The sequence below is a fragment of the Lytechinus pictus genome, chromosome 3 (assembly GCF_037042905.1).
Source record: "Lytechinus pictus isolate F3 Inbred chromosome 3, Lp3.0, whole genome shotgun sequence".
NCBI classification, from domain to species: domain Eukaryota; kingdom Metazoa; phylum Echinodermata; class Echinoidea; order Temnopleuroida; family Toxopneustidae; genus Lytechinus; species Lytechinus pictus.
In genome coordinates this window covers 21,830,561-21,847,984 of record NC_087247.1, presented here as the reverse complement: position 1 = coordinate 21,847,984, position 17,424 = coordinate 21,830,561, and the positions used below count along the sequence as shown (strand labels likewise).

Here is a 17,424-nt window from a genome sequence, read left to right as displayed (position 1 = left end):
GGAGATGATGAATGTGTAAAAAGGCTGAAAGATTAAAGAAAATTAAACAAAGATCCAGGAAGATGAATAATTTAGAGGATTATGACGATAAAGATGTAAACGACAAAGAAAAAGACGACGACGATAATGGTGATGATAATTATTGTAATAATTATTATGATAGATGATTGATGATAACAATAATGATGGTGATGATTATAATAATAATATAAATAATGATAAAAATAATTATTATAATTTCAATGATGATGATGATGATGATGAGGATGATGATGATGATGATGACAATGATGATTATATCAATAATGTCAATATCATTAAATTAATGTAATGAAATGTTTATAAATAGTAATGAAATTAATAATTGTATTAGCAAAAACAAGAACTAATAGAACACGTCAAAACAATCAAACATCATTGAAATTAATTCCTAATTGGGGGCTATTAATTATTAATTCTTTGGAAAGATATCTCCCAACTGCACAAATACAAAATTGATAACCACTATTGTGCAATGTATCATTAACCTTCTCACTTTTTGATTATTCAACAAAACACATTAAAATATCTTTGTTAAGAAGATTGTAAAAAAAACGTATCGAAGTTCAATTCGTGTTGGCTTTGTTTTCTCACAAATCAAAGATCGAGGATGTGTTTTGATAATGAACCCTAATCAGTGTACTTGTGATTGGAAGGTGGCTCTTTCGTGTTATTTAGCGTTCTGGTAGCTGTCTAATGCCAGCTAACGAATCTAAGATAGTAATCTGGAGCGTGCGGTCTGGATGATTTTTTTTTCTATTGAGGTGGGGGGGGGGGGGCGGGAGGTAGCCTTTAGCAGACGAGAGAGTGTAAAAATACAATGAAAAGAATGACGAAAACTGAAGGAATAGGGAGAGGTATTGCCGTATTGGAAAGTGAATGCTCTTATGTGTGTACAATTACTACGAGAGGAATCATGACATACAGGTTGCCCTCTACGGTAATATGGGTTGTATTCACGGATTCCGTGGTAGTATCTCACATTAATTGGCGGAATGATTTATTCTGACCATGCATATGTATTTTGGATCTATAGCATGTCCATCCAATCCTATTCCCAAAAATGATGATGAATAATGGAGTAAAAATATGAACCAAAAGAAAAAAGAAACAATAAGAATTGAAATTATATTATTTTGATAAGCAAAGCAATCAAACAAACAAACAAGCAAATAAACAAAACAAATGAATAAACAAATAAATAGATCAATCAATCAATAAATAAAATAAATCATGCAAAATCGGCAATGGGCTGTTCATTATGAACTTCTTTTCCCCTTTCGCCTCATTCTATTTTTCTTTCTCTAAACATGACTATCTATAAACAAAATCTGAAAATGTGTACCTTTGTCAACAGAAAAGCTCTCACGATATATACAGTTTTGGAGACTTCAGCGCTATATGCTTGCCGGACCCCCACCCCCAAGCTGGCATAACAACAATCTAAACTATTTGCATAAACCCTTCAAATACAATGCAATATTGATATATATCTCAAGGAATGTCGATAAGAATATTAGTTGAATGACAATTCAAAAACTAGGCAAGAGTTTATAAGAGATATTGATTAGATTTCATTCTGTCGAGTAACATTTTTGAAAAGACAGCTGATGACCACGGATAATGGATTTACGCTTGAAACATCAGATACCATTATTAGTGGTGTTACTTTTATATGCAGTACAAAATGGAGGTAAGCATGTTTTTCTCTCTCTAGGTGGCCTGCTAAGATGGTCAGATTAAGATTACTTGAAATGAAATTAAACGTGACTTATTTCGAGGAATTTGACACCAAATATTGATGTTCCGATGAAATCAAAATCGATAATTTCGAAAAGCTAATTATTTCATAAACCATTACTAATTTTCTTTTCTTAAAAATGGACGAAGCTTTTGCTTTTTAGAGTGAAATAAATCTGTTAACTATGCAGTTGTTCCCTTTTTATATATTTAATCTAATAATAAATAATTCAAAGAACCAAACTTATGATGTACAATAATAATCCAGATAAATAAAAACGTTTTCCGATCTCACATTGATATATCACCCTTTCCTGGGTCCAATTTCATAAAGACCTGTTATAATAGCAAATACACAATCTCTATTACAAAATTACAATCAGATTGAAGAATTTCAGTAGCTTTTAACTGTTATTGTAACAAGTCTTACGAAATGATAGGCGCGTAGCATTATTTCTCAAAGAGAAATTACTATTCCTTGGAATAAATGTTCATTTTTCATTACCATTGCACCATTTTACACGTTCAATTTAGGGGAGTGCCCTTTTCGTGCACCTAAAATGACCCCTCTTACGAGCGATAATGGTATTTTGAAATCCGATAATTGACCCTTGTCTTCGTGTTCCTTGTCCTCTTTGATAAGTTCTCCTTCAACTCTCTTAATTGTCTCTACATTTTTTAAATTTTAATTTGGGTTTTGTTTTTGCTCTCATAATATGAATGAGCCCATTCTTCATTCTATCCTTCATTTTTAGGAGAGAAAAAAGGTTGGAATTGAAAGCCTTTTGTCCCGTATTTGGAACCCTCAAGAAAAGTGTTCAAAAAGGGTTCTTTAACCTTAAATGGTTTTATAAAGAAACTAAAAAAGGGACAAAAGTGGTCGTTTAAGGCAAGTTAGAATCTTTTAGAGAATTTTAAAGGTTCCAAATATGGGACACGCATAGAACCCTCTAAGAACCTTTTTTTCTAAGTGTTTAATTCGAATGTAGTGTTTTGCTTCTCATCAGGGACGATTAGTATCCCCGTTAGTCTCTGACGAATGATACACTATTAGTGCATGAATAAATTTTTACGCCTCCTGTGATGAGAGTGAGTTAACATAACAAAAAAAAAAGGAGAAAATGACATTGGGCCATTTTCCTGCATGAATGTGCTGGAGAGGACAGGGGCCGCGGAAGCGGGAGGGGGGGGGGGGCTTCAGTCCCCACTTTTTTCCAAAACCGTGTACAAAAACGTGAAAATTACCATATGATTGTGATTTTTTGCTTGGTCAGCCCCCCCCCCCCACTTTGAAAACCGTTCCGAGCTCTGAGACACAATATGGTTGTAAGGATAGAGGGAAGGAAGGGGTGGGATCGAAATGAACAACAGGAGTCGTAAACATCGATAACTGCCTGGATCATGAACCCTAAAAGGACTAGGCTATTTTAGATGTATTGAGGATGGGGGGGGGGGGGGGGCTAGCCTATAATCTAGGCGGAGGCTGCAGTTTATTGTCTTTGCTGTTAAGCTAAACGCAAGCGATACGTCTGATCTGGCAAAGACTACGCACTGTGGCTGCGTTAGCAGCCTTAACGCAGCCACAATGCGTAGTCTTCGCCAGATCAGACCATGGAGATAATAGCTCCATGATCAGACGTATCGCTTACGTTCAGCATAACTGCAAAGACAATAACTGCAGCCTCCGCCTAAATTATAAGAAACATTGCGAAAGCCAATTTTCTCCTCATGTATTTCTTTGTTTTTAGAATTTCTTATGTATTTCTATGTTTTTCATTGTTTTTTCACTGGAAATTATTACAGACCATTTAACAACCAAATTAAACCCTAAATTAATCAAGCAGACTAATTAGAATGAAAATAATCATCCTTTTTTATGAATTTCATCTCCCATAGACTTTGTACACCAAGTATAAAAATGAGCAATTTTCGGCATGACATTGTCTCGTAAAAAAGTCACGTGGCATCGCGAGACTTCATTAAGTTTTGGAAATATTGCGCGAAGCGTTGGGGGGGGGGGGGGCATCATGGCCCCCAGTCCTTTAAGGGTTAATGTTATTAGGGAAGATGAACTTCGAAATTAATTTTTGATCATGTGCTCTTAAGTTCTCCTCTATATTTTTCAGGCATGTAATTTTTACCATAATGAAAGATATATTTTTCTTCCATGCTGGTCTTTCTGGATAATTGGCCATAATGGGTGTACATTTTATATCGCACTGGAAGAAAATGAAATATAATTTCCCACTAAAAATCTTATCGGGCCAATACAGAAAATAAACAGGGGCTCTCTCGTCAAAATGTTATTTTTCTAAAAAAAAAAAAAAAAAGGGTTACATACTATAAATTGGTCATAATATCTACTTTTTTAAAATTTTCCAGCAGGGTAAGGGGAATCATCGAATTATCCGCCTCTGCTAAATGTGTCCAAGGAAATCATCTAGGCCTACATATAGCAACCTGATAATTTCTGCACAATCTACTAGCTTGAAGCGAGAATACTATTGTATCTTCCCTCAATGCGATGCAAATACTAAAATGTATTTTGAAGGAAATTAGTACACTGATTTGTTAACATTTGCAAATACAAAATAAAAACGCTTGATAATAAAGCGTTTAAATCGTGTTTTGGTTGTTGTTGTTGTTTATACAAAACTGTTTACTTATCAACTGTACAGTATAGTTGTTAATAGTTTAAAATCTTAAAGAAATAAAGTATAATTTTCATTATTCAATCTTCAATGGATTAAGCGTGGTTATATATATAAGTATATAAATATAGTAAACAGCATTGTAAAAAAAATTAAACAGCGTTTTCGCCGATAAGTTATCCCTTTCAAAGTAAGTCGCAACCTTAAAGTAAATTTAAATCACTATTATAAGACAATTTATCAATACGTTTCTTCCGACAAATAGTTCCAACATACCGTGTAGTTTGACATTGTGTCATAGAATGACAATTCCATTTTGTGATATTGTTTTCACGTTGCCAAAATACGTACGTCTCTTCGGAACAAAAAGAGTTACCGGTAAATGTATCATATATATATATATATATATATATATATATATATATATATATATATATATATATATATATATATATAATATGTATATATGAAGTTGTTATTCCTTTTAAAAGTCGAAGCAAGTGACTTCCTCCATGTAATGAATAATATTGTATAAGATTTTGATTTTTTTTTTGTTACAGTGCAGGGTGTCTGAACCCTTCCCCCCTTTGTTGCCCCCATTTGCTTCTGGTGCGCCTATGACCTATTCGGATGATAACATTATCATGTTAAGCAAGGCCCGCTGCAGGGAGAGCAGTTTTTCAAAATGAAGTGGCTACCCTGAGTAAAATATGAAGTTATAATTTTTATTCTTATTATAATTGCAAATGCAAGAGATGCTATCCCTTAGGAATCATCTCTATCTTGTTTTGGAGCAATTTGATTAAAATGTGTTCAAATCAAAAGTCATGCTCGAATTTGTTCACATTGAAGTGGATCGAATCGGTATCAAACCGACGTATAAATGAATGAATGGTTAGTGAAATAAATTATTATTGAGATGAGAATAAACTTGGAAAATAAAGTTGGAAATATTTGATGAATGAATAATCTAATTTGATATATATTTACATAGTTGAATTAATTGAGTCGATTTTTTTTATAGCCTAAATCATTTAAAATAAACTGATAGTGATTATTTCCTTTTGTTTTAATGTTTGATTAGCTTCAACGGACTGTGATTTTGAGATTGACGAGTGTGGATGGGAGCAACTCTCATCAGACTATGATATGTTTGACTGGATCAGGAATAGTGGTCCTACATCCACTCTACAAACAGGACCCAAAGTAGACCATACTCTACGAACTACATGTAAGTCAATCAAGTAGACAAAGATATCGAATAATATAGACCCATCGTATGAAGGGATTCGAAAAACTGGTATAGCACTCTTATATGAATAGTTTGAATAACTACAAATGATCTTGCCCCTTGCCCAAAATAAAAGAAAAAATAAAATAGATATATCCAACATTTCAGAAATAACAGACGAAATATCAAATTGAATCAAATAAATACAAATAAATAACTAAAATATTTCAGAAAAATTGTCAATACGAAAAATTGAATTAAATCAAATTGAATTATCCTTATTAAAATCAGTAGAATTTAATAATGAAATTAATAATTAGGAATTACAATAAACTTGTGAAACAGAGGGCTGGATGGTATTGTGTTAAGTTCTCATCGTTCTAATTTTGTCACAGTGCCTTTTTTTTATTATTTATACCGGTCATGAGCACGATTTTATTATTAACATGTTTTTTTTAATTGAATGGAAAATAGGAGTACTTGATTAATAAAGAATAAATTAGCTGTGCCTGAAAGCCATTATGATTTGTTAACACCATTTAACGATGTAATATTCAGCTACCACACGGAGGTATATTAAAGTGTTTGACCTATCGATTAATCTGCAAAAATAGAAAACAGGAACCATGATTGGGGCCTTTTGGGGGCATCGTTGTCTTGTGGTCACGACTCTCGTCTTTCAATCAGAGGGACGTGGGTTCGAATCCGAGCCATGGCGTGTTTTCCTTCAGCAAGACATTTTCCCACATTGTGCTGCACGCAACCCAGGTGAGGTGAATGGGTAAATAATTTATTCATTGACGGCATGAGCGCGTAACAGCTGCTCTGCTATAAAGCAAGGGTAAGTATGCTGCATTACTGTAGAGCGCTCACAGACTTCTGACAAAATAAGCAATTATTTCTATTATCATTATTATGATATAGACATATTTTCTGAATCATATATATATATACATGTACCATAAATAAAAGTAGACAATAAAAATTCAGATGTAGTAAGCAAATAAGTGTTCAGGCAACTGAATATCAATTTAACTTATAAAACTACCTGTATCGCCAGTCAAGCAGAATAATTGCAAAACGGTCAGGGATGGTCATATTCAAACATAATTATCCGCAATCTCTTTTAATTAATTGTATGAAAGTTGGAATCTAAGATCTGGAAACTCGATTATCAACACTTAAAACCAACAGGCCTACTGGGAAAAGGGAAATATTAAAATATGCGGCAAGATGTAGTCATAATTATAGCGGCGTTCTTTTTTGTTGTTACACAGTGGGGCACTACATGTACACCGAGGCATCATCGCAATCACCCGGTGATTACGCAATCATGCGATCACCTGACATCGTCCACCTTGACAGCAGCACGGCTAGGAACCTCTGTTTTGCGTTCTCCTATCACATGTACGGACTCCACGTAGGAACACTCGACTTGTACTTCTCCAAGTCGGCGACGAGCATGCACAAGGGCGATTTGGTGTGGTCGATGAGTGGCGAGCAAGGGGATCGCTGGATCGAGAAGGAGATCAGGGTAACGGATTTTATCTCGACATCGAAGTCTGGATATTTCATCTTCGAAGGTCGGATTCTGACCTATACCTCCGATATGGCCATCGATGACATCTCCTTGGGACCGTGTTCTGGTAACAGTTTTTATTTGATCATGATATAGGCCTTTGCCGAATTCAAGAATAATTTAAAAGAGAGATAGTGTAATTCTCTATCATATTTCTTCCGTGGCAGATTTTATTGTTGCGTGTTATCACAATTGCAACGGAGACGGATTCTACAACATAGTAATTCTATTGAAAATGCCCGTCATATCACAATGAAACAGCTTAGTGGTCTTTGTCGAAAATTGGTGAAGCGGAACAGCAGTTTCGTCCTAAAATTCGGAGCTGACAAAAAGTTGCAAATTATGTCGTTTGTCCAGAGTCCTGGACGACGCTGCTGTTGTGATAAGCCAATTTTCGACAAAAGCTGCTCTTGTTATGAAGGGCCAGAGATTCTCAACGTTCCAAAAAGCGTCTGCGCAGTGGTTGCTAAAAGTCCCTAATATAAATATACATGTGCCCCAGCGTCGGGATTTGGTTAGTATCTGGCCTATTAATCACTGTTTGCAAAGTCATAGTGCCTCGTTAATTCAAATCCAGACCTGATACATTACATCTTCCTTGGATGAAAAGTGTCAATGAATACAATACCTTTATTAATTTTGCTTACGTTCATAATAAAAAATATCAACATTGGGGTTGGCTACAAGGTATTTTACAATCACAATGGACCTTTTTTTATCAACATGTGAACCACTGTTAGTTACATTATCGCCTACTTCTAAATAAATTGAAAATATTGATTATTGTCTGGAATACTATACACATGAAGTAACTATTCTCAAAATAGACTTAATTTGTTTATCCACATTTCTTAGAATGTGAATTTCATCTTAAGCCGTTTCATAGGGCGATCTTGCAATAACTTCTATGTTATTAATGGACCGGGAGCCGGGAGGGATTCGAACCCAGGACCTCTGGATTACCAGTGTCCTTAGTGATCTGGGTTCAAACTACCCCATAGCTTGGATATCAAATCAATGGAATAATTAATTCGTTGGATGATAAAGACATGAAATAAGATATTCAATATATAACTATATCTTATTTCTTAACTTTTATGTGTGCACTCCATAGCCCATCCATCACCGAACTCTACGCGAGGAGCGTCTACAGAAAGACCCAGATCTACATCTCACAAGTCAACAAAGACGATAACCAGTCACCCAAATGACCCGAATGACTCGAAAATTGCTTTAAATAATGGTAAAAATTCTACCTACTTTCTGAATTTTGCTTATAAACGTATCGGAAGTATTTGCACATTTTAAGAGCAAAGCCATCATCCATCCAACAATATTTCATAAGCTAGGTCAATAAAAGAGAAACGTAAAAGGATATTTTAACGTTTATTTGAACATAACGCGTATTAATTTTGTTCAAATCTGTCCTGGTTACTTAGAAGCATACGATCTATTTTGTGAAAGAATGTACTGCTCCAGTCTTACACATTTTGGGGTAAAAAGAAATTGTTACCTTCCTATTATGTGTCATTTTCCTGAACATAATCCTTGATCTGGAAAAATAACTTTCTGACGTTGTTTTTCTTCACAGCGCTGTCATTCATGATATATACGACACTCAAATGAAACAATATAACCTGTAACTGATTGAGGCAGCAGAAATTTTGAGAAGTATAAAAGGTTAATAAATGAATTTTAGATTGAAAATGAATAAGCTTATGAATGACTGATTTAACGATGGCAGTAATATTGTTCACTTATCGTTTGGATTATGATCCTTGTAGCTGCGTTGAAATGTGAATTTGACACTGATTTCTGTGGATGGCAGCAGTTAACTACAGATGTATTTGATTGGACACGACACAACGGCCCCACATCAACTCTCAACACTGGGCCAAGTAATGACCACACGTATGGAACTATGGGTAAGTTAGTCGAAATTAAGACCGATGCTGATTTTTTTTTTAAATATTATTCTCACAGCTTCAGAGGCTGTTAAATAAATTGCTACAATTTATAATGTGCATAAGTGCTAGAAAAATACTACAATGTTTTGAAAAAAAGTTACAAACATGTCAAATTAACAGTGGTGGATCCGGGGGGGGGGGGCACGGGGATGCACGCCCCCAAATTTTCCACGGCGCGCCGCTTGAAAAGGGTAAAGTAAAAGCTGTTTTATTATTATCCTTCGGCATAGCACAATCGAATCTTCCTAATCTATTCCATTTGCTTTTTTTTCTGGTACTAAACCTTCGCTGGTTAAAAATAATCGGCGCTGCCGGAGTCTTAACCAGCGCCACCTGGTTCTATAAGTCGGCGCCAGCCAAGACAAATCGGAAAGCGCCTCGTGTTATAGCACCGCGGCGCCGGAACCTGGATCCGCCTATGAATAATGTTTATGAATATGAAGGATATTAACAAAAAGAAATTCAAAAAATGAATACCATATATCAAGAGATAGTGTATATATAGAGAGAGTGTATGATTGCAAGATTTAAATTCTGCAGCGATTGATATGAATGTTTATTCATAATTGATTAAGTAAATCGCTAATCATTAATCATATTCTGATCATAACATTTACAATTCTTAAACAAATATGCACTCAAGAATTCTATATGAATTTCATAGCTAAAAAAATACTCATACTTAATATAGTATATAATGTTTTACGTTAATTATTTAATTTTAAATGATTGAAAATTCAATAATCAGATTTCATATTTCACAAACTGAGTATATAGCAGAGATTTGTATAGGTTAATGTTTTATTTCCAATTTTCACAATTACTCAACGGTATAATAATAGAGTTCTTGACAATACCTATATACCAATGGCATTTTAATGGAAAATATGGGGGAAAAATGTGTGGGAATTCTCGAAATAAGCTCCAATATTAGTTTTGATTATTCTCAAACTGTTAGAAAATGTATCCTTAAAGTAAAAGGAGTTCCTGCAGCAGAGTCTCGAGAACACCTGTAATCTTACCAGATTGCGTAATCTTACAGGAAATTGGTATTTGGTGTATGGAACCTTACAAATTTCCTTAAATAAAACACCCTTTTTAAACAGACCTGTTCTTTTAAATTGCAGAAAAATTCCAGTTTTATGAATTTACAGAATGATTCTGTTATTGCTTTCTGCAAAATCTTCTTTTTTTCTGTAAAATTAGTTTTTTTTAACAGTGCACTCATTCAGGCAAAAATTAATGCTTTCAGTCCCAGTAGCCTATTTGGGAAAAGGAAAGATGTGCACACTAAGTGGGACGAGAAGAACCTTGTGACTACAAAAGATGATGATGATGATGATATAATAATAATAATAATTTGTTTAGCACATTACAACGTCTCTATGCGCTTCTAAAGGGCTTGGATATTAATAATATTATTAATAATAAAAAGATATCAAAGCATATGCATTGCTTAATGATAATATGAAATTCGTTCGTAATGGACTTGTCATGAATTCATTCTTTTAAAAAAGCTAGTATGTGTTGGATAACAAAGAGATTATGGAAACAATAAAATAGTTTGTTACCTTTTGGTTTTATGATACAGCTGGCTACTACATATACACGGAGTCATCCTGGCCGCGATCTCAGAATGATTACGCTGTCATACGTTCTCCTGGTGTCCCACTTGAGAGCACTGATATCGACCGATGCTTTAAGTTCTTCTATCATATGTGGGGGTTGAATATTGGCACACTCAGCTTGTACTTTTCGACATCAGGGACGATCACGGACCAGGCCGTCGTGGTCTGGTCGATGAGCGGTCCTCAGACGAACGCCTGGATAGGAAGAGAGATACGGGTAACGGATTTCATCTCCACCTCCACATCCGGGTATTTCCTTTTCAAAGGACAGATTGACAGTTACACCGCTGATATGGCTCTAGATGACATCTCCTTGGGCTCTTGTACTGGTAAAGATTTATTTTCTCTCTCTAAATCCAAGATGGTCATCTCAATAAATGGCGAAAACAGTTTCATCCATAGTGTAGATACAGTTCATTTTTTAAACAATATTGTATGAGCGTCTTGTTAATTTATGAGACATTTGCCATATAAGTCATTAGAAAGCCTGTGTCATTATGCATGATATGGGTATTTCTTTTTTGGGTATTCATACAGTGTATAATTTACTAATATATGTTTGTTAGTTTTTGCAATCAATATTACCACAACACAAAACAAATATAGTGATGTATAAATGATAATCATAATGTTTTAAATATAAATCAATTGAAATTTTAGTCCACTGACGTAAATTCCGGGGATGAGAGATATACCCCACACTTTCAGGGAGGGAGGGGCATGAAGGGGTGGCGTATACAAACATCTCTAGCTGAATTTCCTAGAAGGAAGCGAAAAAAAACCGCCAGTTACTACTAGTAGTAATACTAAAAGTGCGCCCCGGAATTGATATTTTTAGATGATGATGATGATGATAATAATAATAATAATACAGAATATGTTTTGTATATAGCGCATTCACATCTCAATGCGTGTAAGGAAAAAAAAAGAAAATAGATAGATGGAGCTAAATACAAGCCATGTGGACTCGATCATGCATGCAGGTTAATTGGCTCCATTTTGTACTTACAAACCATAGTTATCCCTCTGTCTACTCGCTTTCATATAACCATTTTACCTTAAAATACTTGTGATGTCTCTCACAAACCCCTATGCGTATGGATTTATAATATAACAGATGTTATATCAACAGAAATTGTTCAGTTCAACCGAACATATTTTAGTAACTTTAATTTAAATTTCAACCATAACCATTGGCGTATAACGATGGGGTTTGGGGGTTTGGGGCACATACCCCCAAAAGTTCCACATGAGGGAGAGGGTGGAAAAAGTAACAAGTAAGGGGTGACATGACATTTTTTCTCATTTTGCGACACTCAAATGACACAGCATAACCTGTAACTGATTGAGGCAGTAGCATTTTTGAGAAGTATAAAAGGTTAATAAATGAATTCTAGTTTGAAAAATGAATAAGCTTATGAATGACTGATTTAACGATTGCAGTGATATAGTTCACTTATCGTTTTGATTATAATCCTTTTAGGTGCGTTTAACTGTGATTTTGACGCTGCTTTCTGTGGATGGCAGCAGTTAACTACAGATGTATTTGATTGGACACGACACAACGGCCCCACATCAACTCTCAACACTGGGCCAAGTAATGACCACACGCATGGAACTATGGGTAAGTTAGTCGAGATTAAGACCGATAGCAGAATTATCCTTTTAATTATTTATTCTCACAACTCAGTGGCTGTCAAATACATTGCTACAATTTATAATGTGCATAAGTGCTAGGAGAATACTACAAAGTTTTGAAAAAAAGTTACAAACATGTCAAATTAACAGTGGTGGATGCACGCCCCCAAAATTTTCCACGGCGCGCCGCTTGAAAAGGGTAAAGTAAAAGCTGTTTTATCATTATCCTTTGGCATAGCACAATCGAATCTTCCTAATCTATTCCTTTTGCTGTTTTTTTCTGGTTCTAAACCTTCGCTGGTTAAAAATAATCAGCGCAGCTGGAGCCTTAACCGGCGCCAGTCAAGAATAATCAGCGCCACCTGGTTCTAAGACGGCGCTGGCCTGCATCTCAGCCGCAATTCCCAAACTTGCGCCAGTAAAAGGCAATTGGCGCCTCCTTTTCTCAGCAGCGGCGGATTTGAAAGCTTATCAGCGCCTCGTGTTTCTGGCACCGCGACTCCGGAACCTGGATCCGCCTATGAATAATGTTTATGAATATGTGGGATTTTAAAAAAAGAAATTCAGAAAATGAATACCATATATCAAGAGGTAGTGTATGTATAGAGAGTGCAAGATTGCAAATTCTGCAGCGATTGATATGGGTGTTTATTCATAATTAATTAAGTAAATCGCTAATCATCAATCATATTCTGATCATAACATTTATAATTCTTAAACAAAATATATGCACTCAAGAATTCTATATGAATTTGATAACTAAAAGAAATACTCATACTTAATATAATATATTTGTTTTACGTTAATTATTTAATTTTAAAAGAATTGAAAATTCAATTATCAGATTTCATATTTCACTAACAGTTTATATAGCAGAGATTTTTGTAGAATAATATTTGAATTCCAATTTTCACAATCACTCAACGGTATAATAATAGAGTTCTTGACAAAAGCTATATACCAATGGCATTCTAATGGAAAATAAGCTCCAATATTAGTTTTGATTATTCCCACTCATTCAAGCAAAAATGAATGCATTCAGTCCCAGTAGCCTATTTGGGAAAAAGAAAGATGTGCACACAAATGGGGAGGAGAAGAACCTTGTGACTACAAGAGATGATGATGATGATAATAATGATAATAATAATAATAATAATTTGTATAGCGCATATCACATTATGATTATAACGTCTCTATATGCGCTTCTAAAGGGCTTGGATATTAATAATAATAATAATTGTATTTATAAAAAAGATATTAAAGCATAATTATATATTGCTTAATAGTAATATAAAATTTGTTCGTAATGGACTTGTCATGGATTCATTCTTTAAAAAAGCTAGTATGTATTTATAGATAACAAAGAGATTATGGAAACAATAAAATAGTTTGTTACCTTTTGGTTTTATGATACAGCTGGCTACTACATATACACGGAGTCATCCTGGCCGCGATTTCCGAATGATTACGCTGTCATACGTTCTCCTGGTGTCCCACTTGAGAGCACTGATATCGACCGATGCTTTAAGTTCTTCTATCATATGTGGGGGTTGAATATTGGAACACTCAGCTTGTACTTTTCGACATCAGGGACGATCACGGACCAGGCCGTCGTGGTGTGGTCGATGAGCGGTCCTCAGACGAACGCCTGGATAGGAAGAGAGATACGGGTAACGGATTTCATCTCCACCTCCACATCCGGGTATTTCCTTTTCAAAGGACAGATTGACAGTTACACCGCTGATATGGCTCTAGATGACATCTCCTTGGGCTCTTGTACTGGTACTGATTTATTTTCTCTCTCTAAATCCAAGATGGTCATCTCAATAAATGGCGAAAACAGCTTCATCCATAGTGTAGATAGAGTTCATTTTTTAAACATTTTTTTTTTGTATGAACGTTTTGTTACTTTATGAGACATTTGCCATATAAGTCATTAGGAAGCTTTGAAATAGATCGGTGTCATCATGCATGATATGGGTATTTCTTTTTTGGGTAGTCATACAGTGTATCCCTTTACTAATATATGTTTGATAGTTTTTGCAATCAATATTACCTCAAGCCAAAACAAATATAGTGATATATAAATGATAATTACAATGTTTTAAATATAAATCAATTGAAATTTTAGTCCACTGACGTAAATTCCGGGGATGGGGGATATATTCCGCACTTTCAGGGAGGGAGGGGCATGAAGGGGTGGCGTATACAAACATCTCTACCTGAATTTCCTAGAAGGAAACGAAAAAAAAACCCGCCAGTTACTACTAATAGTAATACTAAAAGTGCGCCCCGGAATTGATATTTTTAGATGATGATGATGATAATAATAATAATATACAGTGCGTATCAAAAAAAAGTTTACACTTTGAAAAAGCGCCTAGGTTTAAAAAATATACAACATGTGGGTATTTTTTTCACATACAATCTTGGGTTTGGGTCTCATCTATCCAATGAAAGTTAAAGTTTTGACAGAATGTTACACTTAAGTGCGCACTGTCCATTTTTGTAAAGCTCGCAGAAATCTGTTTGCGCAGAAATGCTCGTTTTCACGCTGTGTAAAGGGGAAAGGGCGAAATCAAACTTACCCTGCAAATTATTTCTCATACATTTCCATTGCACTTTTAGTATATTGAAGTAAAACAGATACATTCAAGCATTTTGTAACAATTTTGCCACCCAAATTGAAATTTCAACACTTAGTAAGCACAACCTTTACCCTTTTTTGTGCCAGCTGGATCTGATGACATAACTGAATCTGAACAAAAGTTTATTTAAGACATCTTCAGCATTTTTCACTAAGTTTGTATCATTTAAAGTGGGTTTACATTTCATTTTTCATTTAATACTTTTTTCTCCACACTTTTTCCAAGCTTGACAATGATTAACAAAATGAAAATGAAGCCTAAGCCATTTCATGTAAATCACAGCTCAGTGTAAAGCAAATATCGTCACGATGGCCTCGGTGTGTGGGGGAGTGGGGTGGGGCGCAATGCACTCTTCGAAGTGTTTTGGGCAAGGAAACAAGTTAAAAAAGGTAAAAGATATCATCAAATCAATTTTACTATCTAAATTTGACGTGTTCTTCATGATTAAGGTCTACTTTTATTCGCATAACTATTTCAAAGTTCTGCGCAAATCATTTTTCACCAACTTTTCAAAAGTAAGTGGTGCTCACTCAAGCGGAAATATTTTTCGACAGTTATATCGTCATTTGCTTAAATGGATCTGTTCCAATGTTAAAATGTGGAAAAATCTTTAGGATATTACAAATATGAAAGTTTACAGGATTTTTGCTAAGTGTAAACTTTTTTTGATACGCACTGTAGAATAGGTTTTGTATAGCGCATTCACATCTCAATGCGTGTTAGCAAAATGAAGAAAGTAGATAGATGGAGCTAAATACAAGCCATGTGGACTCATGTGTATGCAGGTTAATTGGTTCCATTTTGTACTTATAAACCATAGTTATCCTTCCGTCTACTCGCTTTCATATAACCATTTTACCTTAAAATACTTGTGATGTCTCTCACAAACCCCAATGCGTATGGATTTATAAACAAATGTTATATCAACGGAAATTGTTCAGTTCAACCGAACATATTTTAGTAACTTTAATTGAAATTTCAACCATAACCACTGGCGTATAACGATGGGGTTTGGGGGTTTGGGGCACATACCCCCAAAAGTTCCACACGAGGGAGGGGTGGAAAAAGAGGGAAAAAGTAACAAGTAAGGGATGACATGACATTTTTTTTTCTGAATGTCCTTTTCATGTAAAAATCTATCACCAAAAAAAAAAGATTTTCTGTTTAAAAAAAAGATGAAATTTTCACTCGCTTACCTAGCACGCTCGCAACTGCAATTTTTGCCACAAAGCGCCATGTTCTGCCTCGATCTGTTGTCTGCTCATTGCACGACTATCTATAACAATTACTTATTTATTTATTTATTTATTTATTTTGTTTTATTTATTTTATACTGCAGGGTAGGCCTGTTCAGTTCTTAAAACTGCTTTACAAAGGCGCCCTGCAGTTTAAAATACATGTCAAGATAACTATGAACAACAACAACAAACAACATCAAAAATACAAAATACAAAATATCTAACATCAGAAACAATTAACACCAAAATATAGAGTGGGAAGTGACAATTTAAACATACATAGCATTGTAAATCAAAGGAATATCATTTCGCTCTTTATCAATTCGTATGAAAGGCTTTGCATAATTTTTTAAAAACTAACAAGGAGGTACAAACTTGTAAATTTGAAGGAAGTGCATTAAATAATTTGGGTCCGACATATGCGAAAGATTTTCTTTTATGTTCAATTCTAGCTTTGGGAAGCTGAAGGGGGCATCGTAAAGAATACCGTGTCCTGTATTTCACGGGCCGTTTACATACTAAAGGTTTTAAATAATTTGGAACTAAATCATTCATTATTTTATATACAAGAACACAATACTGATATTTTATACGCTGATCTACTGATTGCCACTTCAGTGACTGCAACAAAGAAATTTGTGATGTATTATAATCTTTTTTCAAAAGCATTCTGGCATATTTATTTTGAAGTTTTTGTATCTTATCTAAATGTATTTTTGCACTGCTTCCCCAAGATGTAATACAGTAATCAATGTAAGGTAAAACCATAGAAAAGTACAGCTTCTTCATAATATCAAAGGACAGTAAGTGCTTAATCCGCCTTACACAACCTATTGCCCGAGATATTTTACAAACGATATTAGTAATATGTTCGCACCAAGTCAAGCCCGGATCGAGCATGACACCTAAGTATTTAATCTTTTTTACATTTTCTAATTGTATGTTCCTGAATTTCACTGACAAATGAGCACCCCTCAACTTTTTCTTTTGACCAAATACCATGGCTTTTGTTTTTTGCGGGTGTAAATGCATATTATTTAAGTCTAGCCATTTACTTATTGAATC

The 17,424-nt window shown here is 34.7% G+C and overlaps 1 protein-coding gene across 1 annotated transcript; it reads left to right on the top strand.

Moving 5' to 3' along the window:
- Nucleotides 1-1,557: 1,557 nt before the first annotated feature.
- On the top strand, nucleotides 1,558-11,754 carry LOC135153552 (MAM and LDL-receptor class A domain-containing protein 1-like). The gene is made up of 6 exons (XM_064096633.1): nucleotides 1,558-1,732; nucleotides 5,515-5,661; nucleotides 6,939-7,307; nucleotides 8,355-8,483; nucleotides 9,025-9,165; nucleotides 10,799-11,754. The coding sequence occupies exons 1-6, from the start codon at nucleotides 1,663-1,665 to the stop codon at nucleotides 11,272-11,274; spliced, it is 1,332 nt and encodes a 443-aa protein (XP_063952703.1). The 5' UTR covers nucleotides 1,558-1,662; the 3' UTR covers nucleotides 11,275-11,754.
- Nucleotides 11,755-17,424: the final 5,670 nt, after the last annotated feature.

Bases quoted from the DNA above. Each gene is read 5' to 3' on its own strand.
- LOC135153552 (XM_064096633.1), top strand. From the start codon at position 1,663: ATGGATTTACGCTTGAAACATCAGATACCATTATTAGTGGTGTTACTT. The intron at 1,733-5,514 runs GTAAGCATGTTT...ATGTTTGATTAG, and splicing joins ATATGCAGTACAAAATGGAG to CTTCAACGGACTGTGATTTT. The intron at 5,662-6,938 runs GTAAGTCAATCA...GTTGTTACACAG, and splicing joins CCATACTCTACGAACTACAT to TGGGGCACTACATGTACACC.